The following is a 19939-nucleotide window of genomic DNA, read 5'->3' on the forward strand; positions in this document are numbered from 1 at the left end:
ATTCCTTAAAATTGCTTTTTCATGGAACAGTACTAATGTTAGCAGACAAAGCAAGCTGCTCTTGCTGTATTGTAAGGTGTTGCAGAGAACAGGCCAATAAATAGATTGAAAAGAAAAAATGGTGGGAAATGCTTGCTATGAAATTAATTAGATATTTAAATAGGAGGAGCTGATTTCTGTAAAACCAAGAGGATTTCTGTAAAACCAAGAGTGCCTTTTAATCTTCCATAGTGGTTCTGAGATTCAGTCCTCAAGTGAAGAAGTCCTAGAGGGCAGCTCTAATGTCTTGGTAAGCAAAGAACATGGACCAGTGAATAAGAAAGCAGTATCTGCTTTATAAATACATAGAGACAGCTTCACCTCTATAATGTATTCATCATGAAGCATTAAAAGCACTTTGGCCCCAGGTCTGGAGGAACATTGAAGTGTTACTGTTACTGCAGTGCATTGCCTGTGCTGCTTAGTGTTACTGCACACTCAGTGTATCTTTTGGGCTTGTAATCACAGTAAGTTGCGGGGTATTTCTTTATATTTGAATAATCATGGGCCTAATTTTCAGAGAGTGTCAATATGTCTGGCTGAAACAGAATCAGTGGTACCAAACTCCTTTACACTAGCTAAGGAGCTGGTCCTGTGTGCTTAAAAAAAAATAACCTAATGAGGGAAGGACAGGTCTGCCTACTGAGAGGTTTCATGACCTACTTCTGCAGCTCTCCTGCTCCTCTGGGAAAGCTCTGCTGGGCTTCTGGTTCTTCATCTCCTTGGTCTCCCCCAGATCACTCACAAAAGCAAATTCCACACAAGAGATAGAGAGAGAGACAGCTGCTTCTTCATATATGAATAATACACAGCCCTATAAATGATTAATAAAAGATAGCAGTGACTGTGAATGATGGTGTAGTAATTCACACGTAGCTGTTTAGATGGCTCCCAGCCTTCATCCTGGTGATGCATGAGGCACCTGGGATGAATGATCATCCTGTCATGCAGACTGTTGTTTCCAGTTGCTTAAATTGAGCACTGCACATATTGGACAGCATCATGCAGCTGATTATGGCCCACCACATGGATGGTCATAGTCTTTTTAAATTGGTCAAAGATGGATCTGTGGGAGTGGTGTCAGCCACACTCTGTGAGAGCTTCATCCTTTGACATGCTGGAACCTAGATCTGGACCAAAGAAGCATCTAAACTTGATCATGTTTAATTTAATCACATGTGCAGATAGTCTGGTGAATCCTATGGAGTGCCTAGTACAGAACAAAGTCCTGCTGCTTCTCTGGTGGTGGATATGTTCATGTTATCATTCTCCAGCTGTTAACTCCATGGGAAGTCATTGCACTCTCTGCTCTCTGAGCTCTCCATGATGATTACGTTTGTGTGAGGTCTATCCCTAAAAGGGGAATATTAATTTTTAGAAAGCCTTGCAAAAATGAGATTGTATTTAAAACTAACAAACCAAAAACCCCCAAAGTGAGAAGCTGGGCATTAACTGAGTAGCTGGGAGCTGAGTAAAAGAAGTTGTCCATGGGAGATAGAGAACAGGAGCAGAAATCCAACCCTGTCTAGTCACCTGTAGACAGCTCAGCCTCTTCTTGCTTACCTCCACCGTGTCCCAATGTCAATCAAAATGGATCAGAAAGATAACACCTGAGAAGTGCCAGTTTTTCCCTGTCAATTACAAAGGGATCCTGAGGTGGCTTGCTCAAGTATAGATGTCTACCCTCCAGAGCCCTAAAACTTCAGGAGGTGAGGCTTACCTTTTAAATCCCTGTATTCCCTGTTCTCTGTAGCATTCTGTTTGGCTGCCAGTACACAGAAGAGCGAAAGGCCACAGCATAACTAACAACCTGTTGATCGAATAAAGGTGTTAAAATGCTGTAGTGGAGAAGTGACTGCTGATGTGGAGCTTGTAGGGGTGTAAAATCCCCACAGACACCTTGTCTGTGACTATGGCCTGCAAAGGGGAGCTGGAAAACCTGGTTGGGTTATCCCAGATAGAAGGAAAAACACCAAAGTATTTAGATCCACAAGTGAGGCTTCCCTCCTCTTCAGGGGAAAAAAATGGGGCCCCAGAAGGAGTCTGGTGCCTTTGTGTGGGTTTCTGAGCGAAGCAAACCTTTGAGGGGAAACAATGCCAATAGAGTCATCGCTTTGGCACGTGAGCCCTGCTAGAAAGGAAGCCTGTTAATCCCCTCCATAGCCTCTCTATTTATGCCCTTAGGCTGCACATAAACTGGCCAAGTACAGGAACAAAAGCTGACTAGAAAAATCCCTCCTGTGGTTGTTGTTCTCATGAGTTATTATCGCCTTTATTAAGGAGCAGGCTTAGAACAACCTCTCTTACGGACAATGTTTGTGAAGAAATGTGATTATTATGCTGATTTAGGTGAAACTTGGCCTTCTAGCTCGGCTCTCCCTCTGCCCTCCCTGCCCATTTTCCTCATTGTGCTCTTAAGTGGTGGTGCCATCAGCCAAGCTGGAGGAATGCCCGGGCCCCAGCCCTGCCCCTTGCCTCTCCGGGAGATCGGTACCAACCTACAAGGTAAGCTTGTCTTCCCAGCCATTACTTTCAAACATTTGGTTATAGGAGTTTTGCAACAAAAAAGAAAAAAAAAAATCTTGGACTATGAATTTCTGTGTCAGTGGGATCTTTTAGAGAAGGGCAAGGTGTGGAACTGTTCACCAGATTACTGGTGTCCTTTCTGGTATTTCTTTACTTATGATAATTTAGAAATCAGTGTTTGTGGTATTTAATTTGTTTCTTTAGTAGATCTGAAGCTCGTTAATATTTGGGATTATCCTCTCTGCAGTTTTTACTTAAGAATAAAAATCCTCCCCAGTGTCCTGTCTCACTGTGACTGAATGGAGATGCACCTTCTCAACCTGGAAGGCAATAGAGCCCAGGTTCTCTTGTGTCAGTCAAATTACAAGAGGAAAAAGATGGCTCTTCTGATCTTTCTGCAAAGTATATTTCCAGAGGCTTTTGAAGAAACTCGTCCTTCATTGAAACACACTTGACTGAGAAGTTACTTTAAAAATATAGAGTGCAAACAATTCTTCCAGTGGTTTTGTTGAAGGAAAAGGAGCAGGAGGGATTCATCATACTTGGCTATACTGAGCACGGAATGTCTTCTTTGGAAAACTGTCTGCATCAAGAATAGCTGTGTTACAGCTTATGTTCCTGCAATGAAAATTGTTAAAAAGATCAGGTTAGACTTACCTGTGAGAATTTTACAAATTTTGACTAAATGTAACATTTCCATTAGTGTATTGCCAGTATGATTGAGGATAATTCACTAGGTTAACATGGACTTAAAGGGGCCTATGAACTTAATAATGGAGATTCTTGAAGTAAAGTAGTAAATATCTTTTTTCAAAATTATGTGCTTAAGGTTTTCTAGCCCTTCCAGTGTTGGGCAATCAAAAATTTTATCTACAGTATACCCTGACTTTTGAAGTCACAATTCTATTTAAGGCCAGGCAACAGGAATAAATGAAATCAATGCAAAGAGCCATACATTATTTTGTGGGATTTTTTGTACTCTATAAGCTATTTGTTAAATGAAACTGAGTTACTCTAATATTGGTTTAATTATAGGTAGGCCGGATGAGACTGTATTTAAAGACAGGGAATGTGTATATTTAAAGAGTTAAAACTCCTGTTACACTGGAAAGATAAAGGAAAAAAAGGATGATAAGATAGAGTGATGTTTAGGTTTATGTCTGAGGCTGACTGGAGCCAGATGTTGGATGTAGATGTGGTGATTGCTGGATTCCTATGAGCTTTCTGCTGCTGAGAGGGCACCAGAGTGGGATAGAGAAGAGCTGCCCTCATGCTATTGTACCCATAAACTGCAAAGTACAAGTATAGTCAGTACTCCTTCTTTTGAAGACCAAGTGAAAACCAGAAGCAACAAGAGAAAGCAAAGTTTTGGGAAATTTTGCACAAAGGTGACTCATTATGTGATACCTAAGAGGTCAAATTGGGTGTTTCTAATTTTTGCAAAGGCCAGACAAATAAGAGGATGTTTATTAGGTCATATGCACCAATCAGGCCCTTCTGCAGCTGGAGGGAAGGAAAACCTTTCTGGTTCAGAACTGAGGTTTGGGCACACTTGTATCTTATTCCTGGGTGAAGAAAAGGGAATTGGAAGACCTCTTGGCCACCATACTGAACATACATGGGCTTGGCTGTCTGAACCTACAGATCATCTCTTGCACATTTAATCAGGAATAGTCTTGGAAGGTGCTGCACAAAGCCCCTAGCACCCATGTAGGACCTACGGTAGCAAATATGAGAGAAGAACCACTGGGAATGTCCTGACTCCTTATTCTAAGAATTTATTTTTCTATTAAAATATCTATTTAAATATTTCATACGTATTTGTTTTCCTGAGAATTCAGGTTAATTGAAGAGGGGTATCTGAAAAATGGAAGTGGTATTCCTGAGCCTGATGTTTGCCAGCACTATTAGTGGCTTTTTGAGAAGCCAGTCATGAGAACAGGGCTTGCTCTGTCTCAGGTCCTTCAGCATCCTCCTGGCCAAGCCTTGGTAGATGTTCAGCTTCCTCAGGGGGCTTGAATTTGGTCCCCTTCTCCTTTCCTTCTGGCCTCTCTGATGCATTTTGAAGATGCATATTCACAAGTTAGGACGTCACACATTGCTTGCTCCTGCACTAGCACATACAGGATTTAATATTAATCTTTTTTTACTTAACAGTGTAAGTTGTGTTTAATCTAAGACCTGTTAAATTTAATACTGATAAATTGAGCACTTTCTTAATGTATGTTCACATTCTGTCTTAGTCTATTATATATGTGCAGTACAGATGTGATGCATTGGCTTTGTAAACAAAAAAATAAAAACAAGATTAAAAAAAAGCATTTGCAAACCAAGTAACTACTCTGTGAAGTAATGGAACTTTGAGAGCTGCAGTTCATTCCATGGGCTCAGTTGATCTAATATATCATGAACCCTGACAGGGCAGGTTTGATCCCTCAGCTTTTGACTGTGTGCTCCTTCAGCTCTTGCTCTTGTTCTGGTGATGTTTGGGTCTGTAATGAACCAGGTTGACTCATTTATCCAGAATAAAATTAAATAGATAAAAAATGGGGGAATTTTGACTTGGGTTAAGGAGTTCAATCATCTTCACAAAGGGCCTGAGGAATGCTGTGCCTAGTGAAGGTTGATGGAGAGGGAGAATGATGACTCTTAGGTAGTAGAGATCTGCTAGACCCCCTTAGCTGCCTCTTCCACCTCCCCAGCCAGGACACCAGGGTCTACAAGACTTTAAAGCACTCCAAAGTGGGTCTTGCTGTCCCACCCTGCTCTGCAGTGACATGGTGCCCTGCTCTTTCTGTGCACCACTAGATGTGTTCACTCGCCCTGGGATGAGCTGGTAGAAGAATATTCAGCATTTGTATGATTTTAGTTAGGTCTCTCCCAGTTTTGCATCTTGAGCTGATTCTTCAGGATGTCAAGTAAACACAAGTGATAGCTGAAAAATGTGCAGGAAAGCGTGGGGACACAGGATGTGATTGAGCTCTGACAGTGGTTTAGATTACTTGAAGCTGTAGGCTTCACTGCTACAACAACCTGTTTTCTGCATTTTTGTTTCCCCTTTGCTTGGGTGGATTTGAGAGGCACAGTTACATTTTCTGTAACTGACTGGTTTTTCATCTGCACAAAGCCATATGTATCCAATGGACCTAACTCTGATATCTGGGTTGCAAAACTCTCTTTGTTTTGCAAACCCAAAGGATACTGAGAGCAAGCTACAAGAAGGTGAATCTATCTCAAGAACAAAGGTACATTAAAAATTTTAATAAGATTATACACAGACATGACAACTAAAAACCAAATTGCCAACTCATGTTTGCTCATCAAAAATATCTGCAGCTGGTCTAAAGAATTTGATGAGGTGCAGAGATCAGCAAATAATTTGTCATAGACTCTGACAAGACTAAATCGGATTGTAAGAAATGGATGGACCTTTATTTCCAGGCTGATCCATGTGTCAAGTATAGTGTTATGGAAAAGTTCCAGCACTGTTCCCATATGTACCAGAGATCATATTTTCACTGCTTGCTACTTTGGGCATACCTCTTGGAGTCAGGTCTCTGTACTTGACTGAGTTTGTGGTGTGGGTGTCAACTGTGCTCACCTTCTGTGTGCCTGGGACTGCTGAAGGCCATTGGAGAACTAGAGCAGACATTGTCTCTGATTTAGCAGTAAAACCTGTTTTCATTACTAGGTCTCAAGTACTGAAGACAGCCCAAATCCTCCAGTACTGGAGCTTTCAATAAGACATTGTTTGTTCTGCTGCACTGTCAATAAGATGTCATTACTTTAACAGCAAGATAAGAAAGGATTTGTTAATGGCTCCTCTTGGGGGATGGTGACATTTTTTCCCCCTTATAGATCACTGGGGAAAAAATACAGGAGCAGGCTGACAAGGAAAGAAAATCAGTTTGGCACTTTTTTCTTTTCTTCTCTTTTTCCATTTTTAAAAAAACTTATCTATGCTTCTCAGTAAAAGCTGTAAGTTATGAAAAACACAAATTCAGCCTTTTTCTTTTATTTGTATTCATGTGCAAAACCAGTGATATAATGTTAAATGTTCATGTGCATATACCTTTTAAAGAGATTAAAAGAAATACTTCAGCATATTTTAAAAAGAAAGCTGCTGTGAGCAGTGACAGATCTATAACCTTTCATTAATCTGGAGGTACAGTACTCCAGGGCAGGCAGATCAGTTTTTGCCTTTCCCAGGTCCAAGTAAGTAGTTATTAATTAACAGCAGATGGCAAGAAGTTTTCAGTCCTTGCTTTGGCACTGCTGTCAGTGCTGTAACGTGGGGACTGTGTGGCTGGGCATGGGGCTGCTGCTGCCCTCGCCCTGTGACCTCTGCCCCTGGACAAAACCTCCTGCAAGTACCCTTGTCTGGTGTCACCTCTGTCCCAGGCTGGCTCCTGCACGTTGGTACCATGAAACTCCCTCTTTGTCCTGGGGTTTTTGGAGGTGGCATTCTGGCAGTCTCTGATAGAACAATGAGATATTTTTTGCAAAACCACATTTAGGACAATGATAAAGGGCCCGATCCTATGAGTTTTTAGCCACTGTATAATCATTTATATAGTTAAGGATAGGAGCACAGACAGCATGTCTGAACTTGGAAAATTCATTTGGCTTCAGGTGAAGCCTGAACTCAAAGCACAATAGCTCCACCTGAATAGGGATATTCAGAGGACACAGAGCAGGTGCCAAGACCAGACCTGCTTGTTTGCAGCTGTGCAGGGGATTCTTAAAGGCACAAGCCTGCCCATTCATCTGTGTAACCAGCTCAGGCGGCAGGCAAGCCCCTCTTTTTTAAACTCATTAAAATAACTATGGGACGAGGAGCCCGTTCGGCTGTGCTTTGGTAGATTTTTTGGGCCAGAGGCTTCCCTGAAACTGGGCTACCTCTCCCACCATCTCATCTCTCCTTCCCACCCTGTGTGACCCTGTGTCAGGCTGCCCGTGTGGCCACAGCCACCCATGCCAGCACAGCCACCCATGCCAGCACAGCCACCCATGCGGCCGCACTCCCCGGCCCAGGGCACAGCTGCACAAACACGGGCGTTGGCAGCCCCTGGGTGGCAGGGAGAAGGCAGAGCCCCTGCTGGCATGGCTGCCAAAATATTTTCACAGGACAAGTAATCTTAACCCCTGGCAGCCTGGGGACTCTGAGCTCTATAAAACTCAAGAACATGACAAACCCCGAGCACACTCAATCCTCAGTGGAGGGGATGGATATGGAGGGCTGAATGCCAGGCTGGGGGTGTCAGCCACAATTTCCATTGGCTTTCCTGGCTCCAGCAAATGAAGATCATGCAGTGCCCATCCAGAGAGGCTCACAAGTTACTGCTCACTCTGAGCAGCCAGACCGGTTTAGAACATGACTGAGTGAATGAGCACAGTGAGGCTGTAACAGGACACCAAGAGGGATGCCAGAGAATGGGAGGTAAGGTGATAGCTGCAGGGGGCTGTGGATCCCAGCACAGCTTACTTAGGCACTTGTGGGCATCATAATTTCTCAAAAAGTGGATAAATTATGTGAGAGACTTACATGGATAATATACAAATACCTAACATCCTCTGCCCTGATATTGTGTTAATGCTGTCAGAGTTGGTTGTAATTTCTTTTGTGTTGTAAAAGTTAAGATATGATTTTCTCCCCCCAGCTCTCTCTTTGAATGCTAGAGGTGGCTTTTTGGTGTCTTGGCCTGTGCATGCTGCACTGTGGAATGCAGTGGGATTTTCTCCTTGGTCTATGTTGTGTACTTTTTCTTCTTTTTCTTTCTCTTCAGCATTTTTACAGGATGTATCAGTGAAAGCAGAAATTGTAGAAAGCAATTTTAAAAGACTCTTGTTTTGAGGCACTTCCAGCTTGTAAATAAAAACCACTTTCTTCAGCTTTCCTAAAAATAATTTTTTACTGTTATCAGGCTATTAAAACACATTATCTGCTTATAAGGAAAATATTGCTCCAGGCTGTGTTGAGGTTATTTATTACTAACTACATCCATATCTTTATGTGTTTTGCATACCTGTTGCTGATCCATGCTTGAGGTTCACAAAAATGCAAATAAAATATAACTTGCAGCCACCATCACTTGCTCCCCTGTATTGGAAAAGCAGCCTTATGGACCAGACTGGAAATGACAGGTAGGCATACCAGAGAAAAATCTAGACTTGGTGTGAATTGCTCATACCTTTGCTGACATCTTTGGTGATGTGCAGGCAGAGCACAATAACGGGGTTGAGTGTTCCAGGTGGGGCAGGACACAGTGTGCTTTCATCTGGTATATACTGACTATCCAAAATCAGTGCACTTCATCTGTTCTGTGACAGAAATTATTTCATTCCAGCATTATCAGAAATAAAATGCTATGCTTTGACTATTTATATTAAGTAGAAAAATAACTAAAGCCTCTTGTTTGAACAAGTTTAAATGTGTAAGTGAATTCAAAACGGCACAATCCTCATATGGATTTGGTCTATAATGCCACTTTATCTTTCTGCTTGTGGGACAATAATCCTTATTATGCTTTATTCCAAAGTTTCTGCTGTTCTGGCTCTGCCAAAGCCCATTGAAGCAAGGATGGCAGGGCAATATGGGTACTGGCATGGGTAAGACACATAGCCCTTAGTCAGCAGAAAACAGGCTGGAAGTGGTAGTACTTCTGCTTCTACAACTGCCATAAAGCTGCTGAAAGCAGATCCTGAGAACCTCTGTGTGCAATAAAACCAACACACTGCAGTGCAAAGAAGAGATATATTTAAAATTACCCTCTAACCTCTGTTCTCTACGTCTTAGGAAAGGATTTCCTGGAACCAGAGAGCAAGACCCAGAGCAGAAGCAGAAGAGAACTGATGGCTGGATGGCAGGGAGAGAGAGAGACACAGTGGACTGCCTGGAGGTGAGAGCATCCCAGATTTGATCCAGATGAATAAATAAGTGATGACTCTGAAACATAACACAGGGTTTATCATGACAGGAGTGAAAGGTCATAAAGACCTAAACTGTTTATCTGTGTATGAGAACATAATGGTCCTTGTCATCAACATGGTGTTGAAAGGAATGACTTCCATCTAGGGGATGCAGAAGAACCCAGAAGATAAATTTCAGCACTAGTAACACTTTAATGAAATACAATTGAAAAAGAGGATGAATATGGAAATTAGACAGGGATGACACTGTAATAATTTAAGTGTAGCATTTGGCAGCAGCAGTATCATTCCAGGAAAAACAAACAACACTAATCAACATCAGATGTATTGATATTTTAAAATAGACTTTATTTAATGACAATAAATATAAAGAAATCTTAATATTCAGAAACTAGTTGCAAACATTCTTAGAAAAAATAAAAAACACACTCTTACATTCCGAATTTTATTGACATACACAGTCTAAAACAGTGGTGATGGTCTGTAATTTAGGGTGCTTGGTAAGGCAATGAAATGGTCACTGGTCCAAATTCACCCTGACTTCAATAGATCTATACAAAGTAGGAGTGTGGTCTACATATCAAGTGTAGAAAAAAGGTAAAATGGAGTCAGAGTTTAAAACAAATGCTGATTTTCCCTTCAAGCAGATCTTTAATTAAAGTGACAAAGACTAAAAAAAAAAAAAAAAAAATTACAAATACTTATATGTTGGCAACTGGCCCCCAGCATTTTGTTCTCATGCCTCCTCAGAGCTTCCGGCATGCAAGCAGAGCACATTTCAGCAGCTGGAGGTAGAGGCTTCAGGAACTGCACAGCTTAAATCAAACTATTAAAATGCAATTATTATTAGGCACTGTGTTGGTCTCCCTCTTCTTTCTCTGATTCAGAGCTCTGCTGTGAATAACACTGAGCACATGGCAAACTGAACTGAATTCCTGATGTAATGTCTTCTGAAATGAATTGTTACAGCTACATTAGCAAGGAGCATGGCATTTCAGAAGCAAATCACTCGAGCAAAAAGTTAATGTTGGCTAGGTGATGCCCATGCAGAGCTCACCACTCTCTTCAGCCTGGTTTCAGCAGACTAAGGGCCCGTCAGTGACCACTAAGTGCATATCTAAAAGCTGCCTTCTGGGTCAGTTTGAACCAAAAGGAATTCAGTCCATGAGTGCCCAGACTAATCTGTGACATCTCCCAGAAAATGGAGACAAGTGGAAGACTGGTTTCCAAAGCACCTTTGTCATCTGAACAAAAAAGATTACATAGAAACACACTCAGGGCTGATTAGGATTTTATTATGGGAGGAGCCCAAGCCATAGGCACATAGGCTTTGCCGATGTAGCAGGTTTTTTAATTGTTATTTTAAAGGCAGGAATAGAAACTCTTTATGACACTGGGGGCTAACTCTCCCTTTAGGAAATGATGCCAACTGATGTAGGAAGAAACAACTTGGAGACTCCCCAAGTGTCAAGCAGGGAGCATAAGTCTAGGCACTTCTGAAAATCAGCCTTAAGCTCTGCTACTGCTCACAATATGACAATTAGTTTGTTTCCTAGTCTCTTTAACTCTCAAAGAGCTTCCTTAAGACCAAATAATTACCTGAAATGGTCCATTTTGTGCTGTATTTTCCCTCCTTTATCACAGGATGCCTCCTTACCTGCCCCAGCCCTCTAACACCACATCTGGAAAGGTATTTAAGGCACACTGGTGCTGTGATCACTGATGAGGGAATAAAAATGCCATCTCCCATCTGAACACAACTGCAAATGACAAAGGTCCAGTTGAAAGTTAAAATCAAAAGCTCCAAGGATGAATGGAGTCAACTGTCCTTTCTAACCCAACTCATTTTCCACAGGGAAATCCTGAGTACTTCACTAAAACTGTTCCTTGAAACAGTTTCTTTGACAAAAGTTGGTTTTAACTGAAAGTTTGGTATATATGCAGTGACAGGACCAGAGGCAGTGGGCAGAAACTGAAACACTTTTTCACTGTGAGGATGACTGAGCAGTGGCACAGGTGGCCCTGAGAGGTTGTGGAATCTCCATCCCCAGAAATATTCAAAAAAAGAGAAGACCAGCCTGGCTGAACAGAAAGCTTTGGCTGGAACTCAGGTAAAAAAGGAGAGTTGTTGACCTTTGAAAGAAGGGGCAGACAGCTCAAGAAGACTAATGCTATGAGGCTTTGCAGGGAGAAAATTAGAAGTACCAAAGCCCAGCTAGAACTTGATCTGTCTACTGCTGCAAAAGACAATAATCATGTTTCTATAAACATATTAGCAACAAAAGGAGGGCTAAGGAGACTCTTGATCCTTTATTGGATGTGGTGGAAAACACTCAGACAAAAATGAGGAAAAGGCTGAGGTACTCAATGCCTTTTTTGCCTCAGTCTTTGGCAGTAGGACCCAGTTCTCTGAGAACCCAGCCCCCAGAGGTGGGAGACAGGGGCAGGGAGCAGAATGAAGCCCTCATAATCCAAGGGGAAACAGTCAGTGACCTGCTACACCACTTAGACAGCCACAAGTCCCTGGGGCTGTACGGGTGCTGATCTGCTCACAGCTTGGGCAGACCTACTGCACACTAGACAAAAAACTGGCTGGATGGCCAGGCTCACAGAGTGGTATTTGAAAGACATCTAGATGTGGCACTCAGGGACATGGTTTAGTTGTGGACTTGGCAGTGTCAGGTTAATGGTTAGACTTGATATCTTAAAGGTCTTTTCCAGTCTGAATGATCTTATGATTCTGTAGGGTTTGCTTCAAAAGACAGGCTTGAATTACATGGCATTCAGTATTTGGAGATTTTGCTGCAAAATTCATAGGTTTAATTCCTTCTGATTATTGACTGGATAAAATGCTATTTAAATTCTGTAAATGGACTTCATACTTAAAAAGCCATATGAATAATCTGCCTGAAAATTCTGCATATTGATTGCATTTAAGAAGAGTACAAAATTACAAACACAAAGTAATCACCTGGTTTATAGAGCACAGACATATTTTTCTTTTTAAAAAAGGTTTTGGCAAGTTAATAATCTGCAATATCTCTCCTTTGGGTGCAAAATACCCTCCCACATACAGGTCTAATCTGTAATTCCCTAATTCCCAGTTTGCAGCTGGAGCCAAAATAAGCGGGGAGATGGTCAGCCTGATTTGAAGATGACTGATGGCTGTATCACATGCCTCCCCACCTCTGAGATCCTTCCATGTTATTCAAAGCTTCACAGCATGGTTAAGGCCTATTAAATGGTTTATTCCAATCTCCAATTCCAAGAGATTCATAGTCTTGTCAGAATTCACTTTATCACGCAATGTTGTATCGAAATGTTCAGCTGCACATTCGTCCTATGCCAAAACCTCAGGGAAGAGCACGTTCTGGCGTGAGAGAAATGCAAAAGACAGCCCTCCACAAATATTGATTTACTATGTGAAAAGACTTTTAACACTTATTGCTTTTACAGGTAGGAGACCTTCAAGGCTATGAGCATCTAGCTCAGAATGGGCAAGTGAACTAATGGAAGTACATTGACTGGGGAAAGATAAAATGCCTGAGTTTTCTCCTCACTTGGTGTGCTGTAAGGTCAGTTTGCGTGCATTGATTTCAAAGGCAATTCTCCTGTTTACACAGAGATTGATGAACAGGATGGGCTTACAGTCCTGTTGCTTCTTGTGATCCAAGTCCATGATTAATTGAAATATCTTGTTATCCATTTAAGTCTCAGTGTGCATAGCTAATTCAGAGTAGCAAACAACCATCCTTAGTATGTCAATTCCAATGGCTTAACAGTGGGATTTTGAGTTGTATCTTCTTTCTTTTTCCTTCATGTTTTGGCTTTTCCTCTTCATTTTATAGCTGAGGTCTGCATTAGCAAGCAATCAAAAGTCCTTCATTGGATGTGATGGTATTTTTATAGCAAATCATTCTTGTTCTTAAGGTTTATTTAAGTTAGACTAGTTATCTAAAAGCTGATGCCTAATAAGAGTAGAAAGCAGCCTAGGTGTTTAGGAATTAATCTGCATCTTCTTAAGAGGATAAATATTTTTTGCCTTTTTCTTTTTTTTTTTTTTTAAAAGTCCTAAAAAGCCGTTTAAAAAAAATGATAACTCTTATCTGCATTGCAGTGGCTGCATTTGTCCAAGGTAAACTGGTAAATGAGCATGTAAGAGTTGCAAGAAACAATGTTTAGTAAATCCAAAGTGCTTGATAGCTATTGGTAATATCTGGACAGATATTAGATGTCCAAGTACTGTTATCCATATGAAAAAATACTTATTCATCTTTAGGTCGGAAAGTGCTGTCTGCTCCTTTGATGATTTTGTCAGCTATTTTGCCCATGGTTTTTTTCACACCTTTGAGATCATTCTCGTGCAATAGTTTCTGTGTGAGGTACTTCTCTCGTTTGACCTTGCTCTTGGTCTTCTCTGATACATCCGGAATTACATATGAAATAATAAACTTCACAAAGTATATGACATGCTGGGAAAGGTGAAAATGAAAAAAAATGTCAGTCAGGCTGAATAGGACATTATTATCATTATAAATGAAATGTCACTTTTTGTCTTAAGATGCTGAGCTGATTCAGTGCCAGTATCTAACACTGTAGAAAAAGATTTTAAAAAGACATGACTAATAAAATAGAATAATTATCTGATAAACAAGAATTTCTCATTTTCCAATCCTGATTTGAGCAAGAACTTCTCTGCCTCCTTTGGGGAAACCCTGGTACACAGCACTTCCTTCCTGCATGGAAACACTTGTTACAGTTTCCTTTAAGATTTTTTATGTTTGTTCAAATAACTCTGGGGCAGTTACTTTTCTCTGATACAGGAAGTCTGCTCTAATCAGTTTCTGATTACTTCAGTAGTCCCTGGATCAGGACTTAAACACATTTTATAATTAAATAGTACCCAATATTTCTCTCTCTTCATCTTGGACTGATTCCCATCTTTCGTAAGCCCAGGCTGTAGCTGCAGAGGAGGGAGCAATTGTTTTTTGATGATCATCTAGAGGCTCACTTCTTGCAGGGACTGTCTTTTATAGACTTCACTCTGCCATGTATTGTACCTGTATTACAAACAGGTATCGTGCATATGCATTCAGGACACTGGGTGCAAACTTCCTCTAAGTACATGTATTCTATTTCTGCTACTAAAAATTATTCTAGAGCTCTTGAGAAAAGAAGCCGCAGATTTGTGGAGTAACCCTCAGCTGATGTAATGATTTCAGGGAATTATTTTTCCAATGTTGCCACTCTTAATTTACATCCCCCAAGTTCTTGCTCATGCTAGCACAGATCACCAGCTCTGATAGCTGTGCCTGGACCGAATGCCTCTGAAGGATTTTCCACAGGGAGGGAAGAGACTAAATAAGCAATGCTCAAACCCCATACACCGACCTCCATGACGATGATGAAAGCCAGCTTGGCTGCAATGACATGCCAGTAGTATATGTTGTGCTCATATTGGTGCTGGTGACCAGGAGGGTAGCGCAGATCCCGGTATCTGAAAGCAAAGCAGGAATACCAGGAGCTGGTCTCTGGCATCTCTGCAGTACGGCACTGTGGCCAGAGGATGGAGCACGACATGGCCCTGCTTAATGTGTCCAGGAACAGTTAGCTCGGGGAACTACGGTGATGGGTAAAATCATATCTGCAAGATAAGCCATATTTGGCTGAAATGTCGTATTTTTGCCATTTTATTAAGGATTACTGATAAAAATTTTAAGGTGCTTTTTTTGGAAAAGTATCAGCTAAGAGAAAGCCAAATTAAAAAAAGAGTTTTCTGAGTAGCACAAACTTATGGGTGAATACTTCCACTCCATTCTGCCATTCAAAATATGCTGGGTTTTCCTGTGTTTTAATGTTTCTCAAGGGATATTTTTTAACTGAATTAGATGGCTTAGATACAAACCCCACTATTTTTGTAACTGGAAAATGACTAATACTTATTTGACACTTGCCTGCATGTTGTTTGGTTCCCGAACCAAGGGGAAGAAGGCTTGCTTTCATTCTTGAAGTCTGATATACTGAAGACAGAAAGTGTGCTGTTTATATACCCCTCCATAGTGTGAGTGCTGTGGCTCCCGTAAGGAGGGACCGAAAAGGACCAGTAATAAACCAGACGAGGAATCATGTCAGATGTAAAAGCAATGATCAAAGCCTGCATTTCAGACCGAGAAGACAAAAAAGCAGAGCAGCATTAAAGAAATAAGCTTTAATATGCATTCCTTTGCCATATACTTACCATCTCAAAAGTTAGCATATGAGCTAAAAATAGAAAATATGTTCTTTTCCTGTCAGTGGTTGTTCATTCTGTAAATGAGCATGAAGTCTCTTGTGGCACAAAACAATCCCTTTCTGGCATGTGCACTCTGTACAGTTTCTAAATTATGCTAGCTCTGCTGAATGCCTTAAAACAGTTATACTATAAAACATTTCTTTCACGTGCATGCAGAGAAGATCAGCAAATGTGCTTCTTATGAGTACTAATGAGATGCTTGAAGAAATTCTGCCTGATGAAACTAATGGAAACAACAGAAGAGTTCCTCAGTAATAGAAAATTAAATGTCACCAGGTTCTCCGATGTCTGAGTAAAGGAATTAAATAAATTAGATATATAACTGATCCATCTCTGATCCTAGAAACCTCCCACCCTTTCTGAGGTGCTAGCCAGCCCAAATTCATCTTGGTACTTGTTGCCTCCTACTACAGCGTAGTACTTGTGGAAACTGCTCTTGATGCCAAGATAATTTTTTTTTAGTAGCAGCTGCATAGTGCTGTTTTACATGACGTGACCATTTGTTTTTATCTTGCTCCCAAGAGAGTCCCTGTCCTACTCAGTCTGCTAGTCACAAACTGGGTAGGAAATATGATCTGTGGGTTTGTTGTGGGAAGTCTTTTCTAAACCCATGAACTTCCCAAAACATCCTATTCTGGAGGACAGGTTAACTATGTTTAATCCAATTTCCTCCCCTGCTACTGCAAGTTCAAAAGGTTTCACTGTGAGGAAGACTTTCCACTGGCAAGATCTGCAGCTGAGTATTTAGCAAGAGGCTGCCCAGCCAGCTGATGACAACAGGCGTCTCTGGTGCCCAGCACCTGGGAAGGAGTGACCAGCACTCCAGGACTCTAAGAGAAGTGTTTTGTCCCATACCAGGATAAAAATACCCACTTGACAACATGGATGGAAAGAACCAGGGCAGAGACATGGAAGAGAAAGGTGTTAATTGGGGATCTGATGAGATCAGGCAGAAGGAGGTTTAGGCACAGATGTATAAAAGAGGCAGAAAAAACTTAACGAAAATCATAGGACAGAGTCAGGGGCAAAGTCAAACAATAACAGGTAACAGAGGAGCATAAAAGCTGGTTAATATCTGTTTTTTATTCCCCATCATGCCAGTCTGTAATTCATGAGATCTGTATTTCCTTATTTTGATGACATGGAACAAAAAAAATTCTATTTTTGTGCAGCATTTCCAGTGAGACAATCCCAGAATGAGAAGGTATTTATAACAGTTTCAGAAAAAGGGAAGGGGAGAGAGGAGAAAGGGGGAAAAATAATATGGTTAACTCTTCTACAGTTCCTTGAACAATGCTTTGGTGGCAGTGCTAGCTAAAACAACATCCTGCATCTGCCTCTAGCAGTTGACTTGTGCTCTGTGCTGGCTTGGGCAGTCCTGGCCCCATTCAGCAGATCAGATGAAAATGCTGATCTAACTGGGAATCACCACTGGATCCTTTCCCTGGTCTGATTCATCACATGTTTATACAGCACTGGTGCCAGCACAATGCAAGAGACAGGATCAAGGGGGAAAGACAGCAAAGGAAAAGAGCAGAGAATTTAAAAGGGGACAAGACCCACCCTACATCAAGTAGCACTGCTGCAAAATGATGAATGATATCCTAGTGTCTTACCTTTTGAGTTGGCTTACTTTGAAGAACCTGAGAAGCTAAACTGTAGCTAAGATAAAAGTTGCAGAAACAATCCTTCTGAGACTGTGGTCCAAGATCTGTATATAGTTCTCCATAATGTTGTTACAAGTGAGTTCAGCTGAGAGAAAGTTTGGCTGATGAGAAATAAAAGGAAGGCATCCTAGGTCCAAAACTCATTGAAAATTTTCAAGGATAAGGTGTTTTTCTTGTACTGCACTTTGGCGTAAATCAAATGTAGTTAACATGCACTTCTAAAAACTGTTTTTAAGCACTACATGCCAGTGTGAAATGAAGTGAAAATTATGTGTTGTTTATATTTACATGCTGAGTAGGTGGTTTTGACTGACAAGACGTATATATTACTGTGTCTTGCAGCTGCAGGGAGACGACCTCACAGCTAAATTCCTCTGTTTTTAATTCTGAAGTGGAGTTAAAAGTAGAGTACAAGTAAAGTATTTGTAGTCTGAATTACAAGCACAGAAAATTTTTGTTAAATAAATTTTCTTTCTGTTCATTAGCTCATCTAGTCAGACCATAAATGAATTAATATCAACTTAACAGTAAGGCAAAAAAAATCCTTCTCCCTTTGGACCAAATGAGTTTGATGCTGCTTCTTTGTATCAGAAAGACGCTGGAATATGGTATTTACAGAGCTCAATACTTGATCTCACTGAATCTTTTTTGCAAGGCCCCAGGTCTCTCATCATCCTAAATCTGAGCCTTGTCTCACTCTCCTCCCTCTCTCAGAATGATCTCCAGATGTGCTCCAGAGAGCTTCAAGGACAGAAATACGAGAACAAATCCTACGGCATCCTCTCAAAGGAAAAACTTTTTCCTCTTGAATTATGGGCTGCATTTCAGAGTATTGCACTGGAGAACTACAAACAAACAGCACATTCTTTGCTTCCCAAGCCTTACTGCACACAGTTTTCCATTTATACCATAACTAATTAAAATCAGCCTTCAAATCAACAACAGATGCAATAGCAAGTCCAGTGCCTCACGGCAACTCTCAAAACTGGTAGCTTTGTGCAAAAGTTGATTGCAAGCACTAGCAGCTGCTACAAAGGGAACATGCATGAAGGAGAAGATGCACCAAGGGGAAGATGATACACTACTCAAGCATAATCAACTGCAACAAGTCATGTAGAAGAGAAGAAACACTTTCTGTGTACCAAGGTAAAATCAAGGCAGGGTTGTTAAAGACTGATGATTTGGATCAGTTCCTGGATGTCAAACAAGGAAAGAAACACACTTAAAGGAGGAAAACGGCTTCTAGCATTTGCTCAAGCACATGGCTTCATGGCCCACACTTCATTAGCAATAAATACCAATCTCTTAGAGGTCCTCACAACACGTGCAGCGGGGCTGTTTGAACGTGACAGTCTCTGGAGCTGAGCCCCTCACAGGGGGCTGTGCCCTGTTTGCACACTGACATCATCTGCAGAAAGCAGGGCATGAACACATTCCTGACTGAAGCCTACACAAGGCCAAGTCAACCAAAGGTGAAGTCACCAAAGCCATTGTAACTCTGCCCTGAATACCACGAGAACTGTGATAAGGCACAATATATTAAAGTAATCTCAAGATACATGTTCAACTTCTAGTTTCATATTGGTATTACAAGATCCAGCTGGATTGACCAGGAAATACAGTTATCCAATAGCATAACATATTTGGATCTCTCTGAAAACAGATGAAAACAGCGACCTTGTTGAGAAAGGCTATTCCCCATGGATAGTCTGAGGCATTATTGTGCCTCCAGTGGTCATTACTCCTTTAAAAAAGGCCAGCAGCGACAATTTTCTGTAGGTTAATACATACTAGTTCCTGTTTAGTAATCACAAATAATCCACAGTGATAAATAATAATGGCTTATTTTTCTTCCCACAATGTAGTCTATGAATAAAATATTGGTGAATTGATACAAAAAACGTGAAATGTCTGAATTTCATTGTTAGAAGTACATTAATCAGAATTTTTTTCTTAAATATTTTCAAGAAACTCTCTTAAAATTCAATTTGTTGCGTACTTAAAAAAATTAAGTACAACTGAAGAACAGATCAGAGTCCAAACTCTCAGAAAATTCATTGTGTTACGCAATTTTGGACACACGTGGTATTCTTAAGCACACAAGAAAGAAGCTGCATTTCTGTTTTCAGAAGATGTGCCTTAAGGATCATTTCAGTTGCACTGCCCCACACAGCATTCCCACATTTGGATGTAGCACCTGCAGAGAAGGCATTTTCTCTTTGGCAGCTGCTGGCACCGTACTTACATTGGTGACCACGGCCAGAATGGCGATGCCCTGCAGGATGGGCTGCCAGGCACCAATGTCCTGTGCCTTCTGGGGAACCATGCGCCTGAACTGCGTTGTCAGCTTCCACGCATCCAGCCGGATTTCCAGCATGTTGTTAATAAGAGCCAGGAGAGGAGCCAGGGGGAACGACGCCACAAACAGGGTCACAAAGCCAAACTGGATCACTGTGAAAGGGAGAGGTTCCACGCATTGGTGAGG

The 19939-nt window shown here is 41.2% G+C and overlaps 1 protein-coding gene and 1 long non-coding RNA gene across 11 annotated transcripts in view; one reads left to right on the forward strand and one right to left on the reverse strand.

The window, feature by feature from the left end:
• The first annotated feature begins 8014 nt into the window (after positions 1–8014).
• On the forward strand, positions 8015–19700 carry LOC132327660 (uncharacterized). Its single transcript, XR_009486573.1, has 3 exons — positions 8015–8709; positions 9362–9464; positions 18169–19700. It is a non-coding gene; the product is annotated as an uncharacterized LOC132327660 (long non-coding RNA).
• The window catches only part of ANO6 (anoctamin 6), a 70438-nt gene continuing 60321 nt past the window's right edge, over positions 9823–19939 (reverse strand). For 7 of the 10 annotated variants that reach the window (XM_059847041.1, XM_059847035.1, XM_059847033.1 and 4 more), the window contains 4 exons: positions 19700–19905; positions 15450–15649; positions 14887–14992; positions 9823–13967 (listed from right to left, as the gene is read on the reverse strand). In XM_059847041.1, the coding sequence (XP_059703024.1) occupies positions 13761–13967; positions 14887–14992; positions 15450–15649; positions 19700–19905 (719 nt within the window). In that variant the 3' untranslated portion in view covers positions 9823–13760. The other 3 variants (XM_059847039.1, XM_059847037.1, XM_059847040.1) reach the window with 3 other exon arrangements.

This window comes from Haemorhous mexicanus, chromosome 5, assembly GCF_027477595.1.
Source record: "Haemorhous mexicanus isolate bHaeMex1 chromosome 5, bHaeMex1.pri, whole genome shotgun sequence".
Classification (NCBI taxonomy): domain Eukaryota; kingdom Metazoa; phylum Chordata; class Aves; order Passeriformes; family Fringillidae; genus Haemorhous; species Haemorhous mexicanus.